General features: G+C 36.7%; 1 protein-coding gene across 2 annotated transcripts in view; it reads left to right on the forward strand.

The window, feature by feature from the left end:
- Positions 1 to 14,012, forward strand: part of LOC113044349 (dystrophin) — an 88,182-nt gene that overhangs the window by 12,245 nt on the left and 61,925 nt on the right. For both annotated transcript variants that reach the window (XM_026204268.1, XM_026204269.1), the window contains exons 4-15: positions 281 to 358; positions 1,431 to 1,523; positions 2,402 to 2,574; positions 2,889 to 3,007; positions 3,754 to 3,932; positions 4,293 to 4,427; positions 6,364 to 6,555; positions 9,385 to 9,566; positions 9,683 to 9,833; positions 9,907 to 10,026; positions 11,743 to 11,844; positions 12,073 to 12,180. In XM_026204268.1, coding sequence (XP_026060053.1) covers positions 281 to 358; positions 1,431 to 1,523; positions 2,402 to 2,574; positions 2,889 to 3,007; positions 3,754 to 3,932; positions 4,293 to 4,427; positions 6,364 to 6,555; positions 9,385 to 9,566; positions 9,683 to 9,833; positions 9,907 to 10,026; positions 11,743 to 11,844; positions 12,073 to 12,180 — 1,632 coding nt within the window. The remainder of the gene's footprint in view (positions 1 to 280; positions 359 to 1,430; positions 1,524 to 2,401; positions 2,575 to 2,888; positions 3,008 to 3,753; positions 3,933 to 4,292; positions 4,428 to 6,363; positions 6,556 to 9,384; positions 9,567 to 9,682; positions 9,834 to 9,906; positions 10,027 to 11,742; positions 11,845 to 12,072; positions 12,181 to 14,012) is intronic.

Raw genomic sequence — 14,012 nt, forward strand, 5'->3', positions numbered from 1 at the left:
TTTGTGGTTAAATTAACAGCCGATTTATGTGCATGCATGTACTGTTACCATATTAATGGCTGTTTTTAGTCATAACGACCACCCTTTCATTAGGGTGACAGAATTTTTTTGGGGGGTGAACTATCCCTTTAATTGGCTCTGAGATGCTTTTCATTGTTCTATTTTTATCAAGGATCCTGGTTTCAAAGTGTTTGGACAAGGCTGGGTGCATAAACGGTTGAATTAATTTGCAATGGATGCTCAGAGTTCAGTTCTGATTCAGTATATTCCCCATTTGCAGGTTAAAGAACGTGGTTTCACTCGAGTGCACTCCCTCAACAATGTTAACAGGGCCCTGCAGATCCTTCAGAAGAACAATGTGAGTTAATTGGTTCAACTGGCTGTTTTACCGTTCACAGCTTTTGGAATTTCAATGTTTCGTTTGAGCTTTTTTAATAAATGCAAGACAAAATTTCAATTTGATAAGGTAATGGTACTTATCCATTTCACCGACATAAAAGCATTTTATGCTTGATAAAATGTAGTGAAACAACCAGACAGCTTGAATGTGTGAATGTGTGTATGAAGAACCAAATGCTGATATCTGCTGATAATTTGTATCTTGTTTAAAGTCAGCATATAATCAAAACTGACCCTGTTTACTGTCTTAAAAGGGATACTCCACCCCAAAATGAAAATGTTGTTATTAATCACTTACCTCGTTCCAAACCCGTAAAAGCTTTGTTCATCTTCCGAACACAATTTAAGATATTTTGGAAGAAAACCAGGAGGCTCGTGACTGTCCCATAGACTGTGTGGTTCAACCGTAACATTATGAAGCAACGAGAAAACTCTTAAGACAAGACAAAAGCGTAGCACCATTTTGGCAAATCTGAGCTGTATGCAGGCAGCACATGCTCTTTTGTGTCAGCCGCACCACAAGGATACGTTTTCTATGTATTTGTACACTTTGCTTTGAAAGTTTGGTTTGTGTCAGCCGCTGTGTCACGGCTGACACAGAAGAGCATACGCTGTCCACGTACAGCTCAGATTCGCCAAAATGGTGCTATGCTGATGTGGAGTGACACAGAGGAGACACATTGTTGAATTAAGTCATTATATTTGTTTTATTCGCTTAATAATGTTATGGTTGAACCACTGATGGCAGGTTGAATGTTCTGACAATGCTTTTCATACTTTTCTGGACCTAGACACTGTAATGTTCTCTGCAGTCTATGGGACAGTCATAAGCCTCCCGGCTTTCATCCAAAATATTCTAAATTGTGTTCTAAAGACGAACAAAGTTTTTTACGAGTTTGGATTGACATGGGGGTAAGTGATCGATGACAACATTTTCATTTTGGGGTGGAGAATCCCTTTAATACATATTCCAGGTCGTATTATGTGGAATGAAGGATCTTAGAGTACCTTCCCATCTGCTCCATTTCTAGGTAGAGCTGGTGAACATCGGAGGAGCTGACATTGTAGATGGGAATCATAAACTGACCCTGGGGCTGATCTGGAGCATCATTCTCCACTGGCAGGTATGAGAGTTCAATACAGTGAAATCAGACCCACAATCTTTCTGGTTTACCTTCAAGGACAGTAGAGCACTAAAGGACCTTTATCATCCATTATGTTATTCTATCAAAGGTTTTATATGTAGCACATTTGTAGTGGACTGTCATGTGCTTATCTTTACCAGAACTCGTTTCCTCTCTGTTTTTTCTGCTCATCTGATAAGGGGGGCCCTACTGTGGTTTATGTTCAGGGCTACTGATGTCATCTTCTTTCAGCTTGTGTTGGCGGTGGTTAAAGGAATAAGGCCATTTAAGACTCAGTCAGTAGTTTCTGCATTGAGATTCATTCAAAAATAACTATCATATTCATTTTCCATGGAAATGATCATACTCCAAGATATTTTTAAGTTTGCCATGGTGTTAATATAATGCTACATAATGGAAATCTTTAAACACTGTTATAAAATGGTGGGGGCATTTAGATTTATTTAAAAATAAATTAATATTTTTATTCAGCAAGGATTCATTACATTGATCAAATGTGACTGTGAAGACATCTATGATATTGGAAATATTTTTATTTTATATAAAGTCTGTTCTCTTGAACATTCTATTTAGCAAATAATCCTGAAAAAAAAAATATTAACCTGAAAAACTGTTTTAAACATTGTTAATGAGCAGGCATTTAAAAGAATCCCATGGTATTACCTTGGTTCACATACAACCAGGATATTACCCTTCTACATATAACATATGTACCATGTACTGAGTGCTATCCCTTATTTTTGTTGTGCTTATACTGTTAATAAAATTCTAATCATAAAATCTGTCAGTTAATATTAGCTTCTTTATGAGGTCACCGTTCTGATAAATGTGTATATATCCTGTCCTTTGTCACACAGGTTAAGGATGTGATGAAAGATGTCATGGCAGACCTTCAGCAGACAAACAGTGAAAAGATTCTGTTAAGTTGGGTCAGGCAGTCTACTAAAAACTACAAGGACCTCAATGTGGTCAACTTCAACAGCAGCTGGGCCGATGGTTTTGCCTTCAATGCTCTCATTCACAGCCACAGGTGTGTGGGGCTGTTATTTTTGGCTGCTTTTTTGAAAATCACAGAATTCGTTGGTTTCATGACTAATGAAATTGAAAATGAATGTCTTGTATTCATTGGTCATAAACTGCATGGTTGGATACTGGCTTGGCCTAAAGCAATTTTTGAAGCTGATTATGGCTTATTGTTTTTTTGTTTTTCTGTGTAGTCCATTTGGGTAATGAACCAGCTGTTTCGATCTGCTTTTAGCTATTTCAAGCATGTGCACAGATAAATAATTTAAGTTGTTAACTGTCCTATATTAATGACATCATCTGCTTTGTCTTTTTTGCCAGGCCGGAGCTGTTTAACTGGAGTGTGGTGGAGCAACAGGATAATGCCATTGAGAGACTGGATCATGCCTTTAGCGTTGCAGAGAAGAGTTTAGGCATCGACCGACTGTTGGACCCTGAGGGTATGACCTCCTCCTCTCTTCTTCTCGCTCACATTAGACTTTGAAGTTTTTCTGACTAATACAGACAGGGCTTTTTTAGTTTTGTTTTTGGATGGGAGGAAACGTCTTGTTACATTAACATCTAAAACAGAGTTTCATCACATAATTTATGCCATGGGGGTTTAACTCATGGAGCTTGTACCACTTATGACTGGTTCTCTAAGGACGGATCCAAAAGAAATCTAACATACAGTATATGCATGATGTTTCCTTAAAGAACATGTATAGATATATAATTTAAATAACAGTTATATGAACTCTGTCATTCTAAAGTTTGGGTTTTTTTGAAAGAAATTCTTTCATGTACATAATAATAAGAAATGTTTATTAGCGTATTAGAATGATTTCTGAAGGATCGTGTGTCACTGAAGATTGGTGTAATGATCCTGAAAATGTGAAATATTTTAAAATAGAAAGCAGTTATTTTAAATTGTATGAATATTTCATAATTATTATCAAATACATGCAACCTTGGTGAGCATAAGAGATTTCTTTCAAAACAAGTAAAAAAAAAATTGCAGCAATCCTAAACTTAGTAGTACACAGACAACATTCTTTTAAATACAAAGCGATGTTTGCAGGGATCTTCTGCTTGTCACATTCATCTAAGGCTCTAATAATCTCACATATGTCTCCTCTAGCAGTTAGATTAATTAAGTCAATTAAGTCATTGCTTAACTCATGGGCATATCTTTTCGCCATCGCAGATGTTGCTACAGCTCTTCCAGATAAGAAATCCATCATTATGTACGTCACCTCCCTGTTCCAAGTGCTGCCCCATGGCGTGAGCATGGAGGCCATCCAAGAGGTGGAGACCCTCCCTCGAGCTACAGTAACCAAGGAGGAGCACTTCCTCTTTCAAACCCAACAGCGTTACTCCCAGCAGGTCAGAGCAACACACACTCATAGACACGCACAGTTTTGAACAGTGTGCAGTAATCGTAATGCATGGACCCATTATCTCTGGCGCCACATACGTCTAATGTGAGAGCCTGAGACTTCTCTGGTTTCAAAAAGGTTTTCAGACGTTCTCGGGATGTCGAATGCACCTCTATCTCGTCAACACACTTTGCCAGCTGACATTGAATTATGTTTTGTAATTTGTGATCTAATTTTGCCTCTCTGCATTCCATGTCCTCATCGTCCTTCTCACTGCCATATCCAGCTCATTGCTCCATCACTCAACTCTCCTCAATATTTCCATCTATTTTTTGTTTGTCTTTCTTGTCTTCTGTACCGCTCTTAGATTACAGTCAGTGTGGCCCAGAGTCGTGTCCGTAGCCCGTCTCCTTCCTATAAGCCTCGTTTCAAAAGCTATGCCTTCACTCAAGCTGCCTACGTCAAGACGCCTGAACAGCAGAGGAAGTTCCTCACCTCACAGGTTGGTCATTGTTGACAGCTGGTATTCCATATCATTGCCAGGCATTGGAGTTTGTTTTTAGTGTAAAACAACCTTAGACTGATATCGGTCACTTTTTGTCACATTTAAAAAAAGCTTGTTCCAAATGTATTGCCCTAGCAGACAGCAAAACTGGAGAAAAAAAAATTGTCATAGATTTGCAACGAGGAAGGGACCTGAGGGATGTTTCACAGACTTGAGTGTGGGCTTTTTTTACTTTAAGTATGGAACCTTTCACCTGCACATCACAACCCAACACAAACACACACACAAAAAAAAAAATAGTATTTTGAGCCCCATTCACAATTTCTTTGGAAAATGTAATAATCTGCTTTATTGTGTAGTATTTAAAAATGCAAACATTGAATATGTGACATTGTGTGTTCCTGAGATACTTTTATCTACATTATGCAACTCTGTTTGACCAAAATCCTGTTTTAACATCCAGTCTATATTTGATGGAACACTAGACTGACTTAGAAGAAAATGTGAGTGGTGCTTCTGAAAACAGTGTTTTCATGTGTTATTTTTAATTTAAACTAAAACCATTAAAAATTGAGCATCGCTTTACTTCAGGCAGGCCACATCAGTTAAACTTACATCAGCTGACAGTCAGCTGTGTCTGACATGTACCAATCCAGTTTTGACACCTATCACAGCGGTCTATTTAAATCCCCATTCAGTCTGGATCACACCACATCTAACTCCCCCTCTATCCCCAAATCAGCTTGAACCTGTATTATAATCTGATATCTGTTTGCGATTGATTTTTAATTTTTCAGCTTTACGGTAAATTACATTGCATTTTGCCCTGTTTACAACAAACTCTTGTTAAACTGTGAACTGTAGTATATGTATGCATGATTACTGGATCATTTCTGTTACCCCAGGGGGGTTTGACTTGCTGCTCTCCTCACTCTGTCCAGGCATGGCTTTATGGACAGGCACGTTGACTTTTTCCAGAACAGAACCATACAGCCAACACTAATTGTATGCATCATTATTATAATAGTTTAACATTTGACAAAAGTGGTCTTGACTGAATTTACATTTGGAGGTTGAAATAAAGCTAAAAAAAAAAAACATGTAAATAAATTTTTTTTTTTTTAATTTGAACGACTAAATGTATGTATGTGTATAAAATATAAATACACATAATTAATACTTAAAATAACACTGGAATATAAAAATCTAGGGTGTTGTGGGTGGCTGCCAAAACTCTGTTATGTGGTTTTGAAAGTATTCTGAGTGTTTTTTAACATATTGTTGTGGGTAGTTTCTAGGTGCTTAGTCACCCTAAAGATATTTTGGTCCCCAAGATATGACTCAAATCGCTTCGTTACTGTCAGTCTTTTGGATTTTCTTTTGCTCGGTCGGTCGGATGAAAATTGTAGGCTGAAGGTTGCTTAGAAAAAGCTGTTCTCGACAAGCTGTGTAAGTTATTGTCCACGGCGCAAATTGTGTGACAAGTTATACATTGATTCGAATACTTATGGTTAGGAATTTGTAGAAATATGAGCAATACCATAAGCACCAGTAACAAACCTTGTGCTAAATAACTCAACAACATGAGGCCCCTCACAATCTTCAAATTCAATCTGAAAACACCCTGATATTATCAGTCAACCAGTGCATTCACTAAAGCACATAGGAGGGCAGAGGGTATTTCCCAAAGCATGGGAAAGAAAATTAGAAGGCTAACTTTAAAGATCACCCATCTTTTGAGGATGAAACAGCCAAACTCTACGGGCTTTAGCGATGCACGTGTGTACCCATGATTAGCCAACCACTCCTACCGCCTCATTGCCCAAATGCTCTTTAGGCAAGTCTTGATTTAATGACAAAAAACTCGATGTTTTTATTATTTTTAAATCTGTACATCATCTAAACCATTTGTCTCTTGTCTATGTGCTTGCAGTCTCCAGACAAGCCCGATGAACTGCGACCGTCCCCCAGTCCCCTGCCACAGGGGCTAAATGAGCTGGAAAGCTACCAGAGTGCCCTGGAGGAGGTCCTGACCTGGCTGCTCTCCGCGGAGGACGGCTTGCAACTACAGCCACCCATCTCCTCTTTTGTGGATGAAGTCAAAGAGCAGTTTCACACCCATGAGGTAATTTGCTAGTTTGTGTTTTAAAGCTTTTGAGGTGAAAGTAGATAAGCGTGTTGATGATTCTGCTGGCCTCAGGTCATATTTTCTCAGTTGGTGATGTATTGTTTGAAAAAATTGGCATTCATTTTCATTTTTTTAATGTACCACTAGAATAATGATTAAAGTTTGATTTATGTACTTATTAGAATATTTAACTGGATTTTGGTTGAAAAGTTAAATGTTGAAAAGTTGGCATGAAATGAAAGTTTTCTGATCTTATTGTAAACCATTCATCCAAGATTGTTAAATTTGTAATTTTTTTTGCACTTAAGATGTCATTTTTTGATCTTTCTGTTGACATATGTCTGACTCCTCCAGTCATTTAGACTGCCTTTTAAAATCCAACTTTCATTAAAATTACATTTAATCGACAACCAATTGATAGAACCAAGAACCCTACATTTATTACTTTTTCAACAATTCGTTTTACTCTGAAGTACTCTATGCCACAATAAGGAAGGAAAGTCTGTTGCTAATTAATTAGTCACAAATTCTGCCTTTATATGTTGGAAGGCTCCTTTTAAAGAAATGGGCACATGAACAGTTAACATAATTTAGCAAAATTGGGAAACCTCTTTGTATCATCTAAACTTTAGGCTTCCAAATTTCCAAGTGTGAATCATGTGTGATGAGGAAGCTATGGCTTAACTAGTTATAATTAATTGCTAATGTTGACTGTGCAGTTTAGTTTATTTAGTGTTTAGCATTTTGTGTCCCTGAAACCAAATTAACACATAATAATGCAGTGCTTCTGCTGAATTGAAAAATAATAAGCATAAGTTATAAATTAGTTTTTTTCCTACATTAAACATGTTTCCTGTCTTCAGTAGGGGTAAAAGAGGTTAAAAAAAACATGAAATTGGCACTCTTTTTCTAAAGTCGCACTAAAAATCACATGAATCCACATCATGTCTCAATTATGAGTTCAGAGCTTATAAGAGGCATCTTTTCAGAAGGACTAATATGCAGTTGTCGGGTTAGGTTACTAGTTCAGAGCAAAAGCAATTTGAATGCTCAAAGACAGTGTTGTCATGTCTTTTTAGCTTTAGCAGACTATATTCCCTTTAGAGGTGATCCGGGAATTGCTATGAAGGCTAGCTGTATTTGTTGTGATTTCTTGAGCTTTAGCTGCCATATGGCAGTTTTGGATTCCCACATAAGCTCTTATGATACAACCTTTGCCCAAAGTTGAAGACCATACAGAAAAGTATAAGTCCAGGCTGTCCTTTTACAGTATTTCTTCTTCACACATTTTGCATGTTGCTCTAAAAATCACAACTTCCCATACACTTTAGATTTTGTATATAAAGTTACATTTAAGTCTGTATTGTCCCAGAAATGCTCTTCAGTTGACACATCTATATATGTTTATTCAGTATTTGACATCTGGTCAATATAAGACTGATGTTTTACACTTGTGTGAGACGTATAGGAATGGCTCTAAATTTGGACAGGTGATTAATTTCCTCAAAAATAACTTAGAACCCAAAGGGTGAAGGATGCTGTCTAAAAGTTTTGGAACTAAGATGTATTGTTCATGAAGTTACGGGCTGTTATTATTAACCCAGATCTTCATATGCCCCCCGTGTTTACAGTCTCTGAATAAATCTGATTTCTCCATTCGTGACAGATGGTAATTATAAGTGTTTCCCCTCAGTTTCATATTCCAACATCTTTTAGAATGGTTGGTCTGGGAGTCAAAGAACCAAACTGAGCCTTGCATGGGTGTGAATTGAAAAGTTATCTGGGGATATTAAATGACTGAGATGAAATGGCATGATATAATGAGTGAAAAAACTCTGTGAGGGAAGTGTTAAGGATGAAAACAGATGTAAAGAGAGATTTTTAGATGACAGTGCAAAGAAACAGTGACGTAAGAGTTTTTAAAGTCTTTATTATCATATTATATTATAAGCATACTATTTATTTGTTGATAGATCTGCAGTGATGGAAGCAAGCAGTTTTTTAGAAGGTTTTAAGAATTTTGTATTTTGTAGTCAATGTTTAACGCCATTTACAGTAGGGCTGGGCAGATGATTTATCAGATGACAGATCATTATCGCAGATGAATCACCTTCGATAATGAACGCGATATGGCGTAGCTTGTCAGCGATCTACGGCTCTGTCTATTAAATGCCACTCCAATTATAAGCAGGTGACGGCGATTTTAGCAGTGATCACAGAAGCAGCTTTACTGATTAGATGCGCATGATCATATCGTTAGATATATCGCCCAGCCCTAATTTACAGTGTACATAGACTGTGTTTAATACATTTTTAAATATATATTTAAAATATATATATTTTACTACTGTTCCAAAGTTTGGGTTTATTAAATATTTTCTATAATTGCTCTTAATTTCTAATGACTTTTTATATTTCTAATTCAATATAGGCTACTTTAATATAGGCTACTTTAAAATGTAATTTATTCCTGTGATGGTAAAGTGGAATTTTTATTTATTTATTTATTTATTTTTTACATAATTTCTCCACTCTTCAGTGTCACATTATCCTTCAGAGGTCATTCTAAAATGCTAATTTCGTGCTCAAGAAACATTTCTTATAAATGTTGAAAGTCATATTTTTGTAGAAACAGTGATGCATTTTTCTTTGAAGAAACGAAAATGTAAAAGAACAGCAATTATTTGAAATGGACGTTTGTAATAATGCATAAGTCTTTACTGTCACTTTGGATCAATTTGTTGCATTCCCGCTGAATTGTTTTCTTAAAAAAAAAAAAAATCTTACTGATGTATATCATATACATGTCTGTTTATGTCTGTCCAGGGCTACATGGTGGAGTTAACGTCTCATCAGGGCAGCGTGGGCCGGGTTCTCAAAGCAGGAAGTGTGTTGTTGTCTGGAGGGCAGCTGACTGATGATGAAGAGAGGGAGGTGCGGGAACAGATGAATCTGCTCAACTCTCGCTGGGAACATCTGCGTGTGGCCAGTATGGAGAGACAGAGCAGGTGGTCACATGTTTGCACGATAAGCCTTTAGCCAGGAATATAAACCTGTCACTCTTTACAGAAAGACCTTTGCTATTTACAGCATTCGTATAACTGATGTTTTGGAACATTTATAGGCTTCATGAGGTTTTGATGGACCTGCAGCACCAGCAGCTAAAGCAGCTCTCTGATTGGCTGGACACAACTGAAAATCGAATTAAAAGAATGGGAGCACAGCCTTTAGGACCTGAACTTGATGACATAAAGCGACAAATTGATGAGCAAAAAGTATGTACTGTAATTTTCTGTGGCTTGTTGATAAACAAAAAACAAATAACTAAAGACATAATTGTCCCTACAGCTCTTACAGGAAGATCTGGAGCTGGAGCAAGTGCGAGTGAACTCTCTGACTCATATGGTGGTGGTAGTAGATGAGAACAGTGGTGATGGAGCCACCGCAGCCTTGGAAGAAAAACTACAGGTAAATGTTGTGTTAGGCCCCGATCAAACCAAACGTGTTTTTTAGGCCTGAAAACATGAGATGCAATGCACTGCACTTTCACCAAAAAAAAAAAAAAAAAAGCAGTGCTAGGCAACCACCAAATCAGCTGTTCTGTCAGTCTAATCAAAATATTATAGCGTGAGCACTTTAAAATAATTTTTTTTGCTGTTAAGTAAACTGCAACATAATATAGACATTTTTAGATAAAACTTTAATATTCTTAAATACCAAAAAGTAAAAAAAGTAAATATTCAACATGACTAATTTCCTGTTGGGTAGACTATGCATGTTGAAATATCAATGCAAAAAAAAAAGTATGTATATATATTAAAGCGATCTATTGTATTTTTGAAGTGCGTGCTTGATTAAAATGAACTTTGTGAGTAAAAAAAAAAGAAATAAAAAAAGAAGAATTATTTTAAGAAAATACTCAAACCGATATGCCTGGCAAATATAATACAACATAACATGCTATAAATATTAATGTGTATTTAATTTCCTATTTTCTGTTCCTTCATCGGGCGGAGGTAAAATTTATTAGTTAAATGAGTACAGTATTAGCTGATTGACCTGTTATATCTAAAAATGCTACAACTATCACAAAAAAAAAAAAAAAAAAACAATCATAGAAAATTTCTCCTCCATCATTGCAGTCTTTTTAATTAATAATAATAATAATAATTTCTAAGCAATGGTAAACCTTTGTCACCACAATGGAAGGCCCACCTCTCCATTCATTCGATTGGACAATAAACCGCGAATGCTTTTCCACTCAGAGTAGCTTTTTCTCAACTTCAGGCGCTCAGAGCACTCCTGCAAAAATGCAAAGGTGCAGCAGGCAGCTAAAACGCAAGGCGCCCGGGGGAACATAAACAGCGCAAAAATTTGACTCGAAAAAGAAACAATTCTAAAAAGGCGCCTCTCACTGCAAAAAACGTGTTCTGTATGATCGGGGCTTTAGGATTCATATTCTATAATAAACCAAACCATGCCTGGCTAAATCCATGCTGTTAATGTCTGGGATTAACATCCACATTTATCTAGAGGTGTAAGTCTCAAAAAGTTCTATTCACACATCAATTTACAACAGATTCTTGAATACTGTCTGTACAGTATGAACGTGCAACTCAAGTCAAGCCTGTATTCTATTTGATACTTTCACCTATAAGCTTAGCAATAATGACTAAAGTAAATATCAAATATGCAGATGTCCAAACTGCATTTGACACAACAAAATTTCAGTTGAGGCACAGATTTATCCATCAAATCTTAATTGTGATCCTTCAGTGATGTTTGGTTTGTTGGGATAGGACAAGATTTGGTGATAATGATTTTTGGCATGAAATAAAAATCAATCATTTTGACCCATACAATGTATTGCTGGCTATTGCTACAAATATACCCATGCTACTTTTGACTGGTTTTGTGGTCCAGGGTCACAGTTAAGTGGCAACAGCTTTTATACCACAGAGAGGCCACAGTTTCACACTGTATAATGTAGCAGACAACCAAGTGTGGTTACAGAATGAGGTTGCCACTCCTGTAAATAGAATAGAATGAAACTACTCAAATACAGGCCTGACAACCATAACCACAGCCCTAAGGTCTGACCACTTGTTTGGACCAAATAACTGTGGTATAATGTTTTGTTAACTTGAATGGGTTTTTCTTAACTGCTCTGCTTTACTTACACAGAACCTAGGGGAACGATGGGCAGCGATCTGCAAATGGACTGAAGAGCGCTGGATCCTTCTTCAAAAGATCCTGCTGTGCTGGCAGCATTTCTCTGAGGAGCAGGTACTGAATCCTTTACAATGCATTTAGCAGCCCTCAAAATGCCTTTTGAATCCTGCCTGTTAAATGACTATAATGAGAGCATGTCTGGGGAAACATAAATGGTTTGAAGACCTCTTTTCTCAAGAGAGACAGGGCGATAACATCACCAGAGCTCAAAAGAAACAGGAAAAGCAGCAGTGCAGAACACATCTCACAATCTCCCTTTAATCCGCTGTGCTTGTTTTATAGCTGCTGTTTGATTCTTGGCTGACTCAGAAGGAGGAGTTAGTGCAGACTATCCAAAGCAGCGGTACAAATGACCCAAATGAAGTGGCCGCCAACCTAAGGAAGCTTGCCGTAAGTGGCACACATAATCCAAACTCACTGGAGCATTCAGCTAACCATACTTTGCATGATTAACAATCAAGTCCTGGTGGATAAAATCAAGTACTTTGAATTTTTACCCCTTGTTGAATATGCTGCATGACATGTAAAATTTTCATGTTACAGAAGTACAATGGGTTTCGGATGACGTTTTATGTTGAAATCCTTTGTAATGGGTTTGAAATAAGGCCTTTTTTAGTGATGAAACCCAATTCCCAACCAGCATTAGATATTATGTAGTTCTGTTTTTCAAACTTCTCATTGGTTGGCTGACTTTGAGGGAATAGTCTAACCAAAAATTTAGATTTTGCTCCCATTCATGTCGTTTCAAGCTTATACGACTTTCGTTTAGGGGTGCTCCGATCGGCCGATCGTTAATGCGCATCTCGTCAGTAAAGCCGGTTCTCTAATCAGCTGTAAATTCCCTCAGGTGCATGATTTCACATAGAGCAGCTGTTACTACACAGAGCCGTTGTTAACTGAGAAGATGCGCAAATAAACGCTGAAAATGAACGTGGATTTGCGCAGCTTCTCTGTTAACAATGGCTCTGTGTAGTGATGACCATAGACAACCATAGGGGTGGGCGACCCATGGGATTTGCATAGATCCAAGTTTTTTTTTTTTTTTTTTTTTTTTTTGAGGTTGTGGGGAAGGTTGGTTATTGGATGATGATTGAGATCATGCAAATGGCCTTAAGCAATTACCTAAATAAATTGCGTAAAGAAACATCATGGACAGAATGGTCCTGAGAGCACTGTACGAGCGTGCGGCGCCATCTGCAGGACAGTCCAAAGCGCTCAAATGATTTAAAGAGCCAAACGCTAGTAGAATCAGCGCGGAAACGTGTTACTCGACCCGGTGACTTGCATAGATCCAAGTTTTTTTTTGTTTTTTTTTGAGGGGGTGGGGTATGTTGGTTACTCGACCTGATGACTTTTTATGATTGCCGATTAGAATTTGAGATTACTTAGTTTTGTCATAAGATTCCCAAAGGTGATGTGATGTGATGTAATTAAATAAAAGGCAGTATGTAGTCAGCTGTTACAGTACTGTTTAGTTTCGATTCACTGTTAGTCCTAGCGGTGCTTGGTTTGAGCTGCTTTATTTTATTTGCATTTGGGAACGCAACATCGGTCATTAGAAACGTTTATAAATATGTTGTTGTTTACAGAGAGAAGTTTCAGTGTCACATAATCCTCCAGAAATCATTTGAATATGCTGATTTGCTGCTCAAGAAACATTTCTGATTATTATAAATGTTAAAAACAGTTTGCTGCTTAATATTTGGAAACAATGATACCACTCAAACATTTGTATAAGATTTAAAAAAAGAGAGAAATTAATAATTTTATTCATCATGCATGAAAGTGACAATAGTGAGTGAATACATTTAAAATAATGAATAAATTTAATAAATATATTTGATAAAGGCAAATAAATGCCGTTCATTACACATTATATTTATCCAAAAATCCTGAAAAATAAAGTGTATTACCAATTCCACACAAAATATGAAGCAGCCAAAAAAATGTCAACATTGGTAATAATCTTTAATGTTTCTTCAGAGTCAAATAAATTGTAATGATTTCTAAAAGATTATGTGACAATAAAAACTGGAGTAGTGATGAAGAAAATTCTGCTTTGCATCACAGGAATAGCATTACCTTTTGTAATATATTAGAATATATTTAAAAAAAATTGTATTTGTAATAATATTTAAAAATATTTACGATTTTCTTTTTTTAATTACATAAACTCAGCCTTGATGAGCAGAATATAGTTATTTCGTAATCATTAATAATAT

The sequence above is a fragment of the Carassius auratus genome, chromosome 26, assembly GCF_003368295.1.
Source record: "Carassius auratus strain Wakin chromosome 26, ASM336829v1, whole genome shotgun sequence".
Taxonomy (NCBI): Eukaryota; Metazoa; Chordata; class Actinopteri; order Cypriniformes; family Cyprinidae; genus Carassius; species Carassius auratus.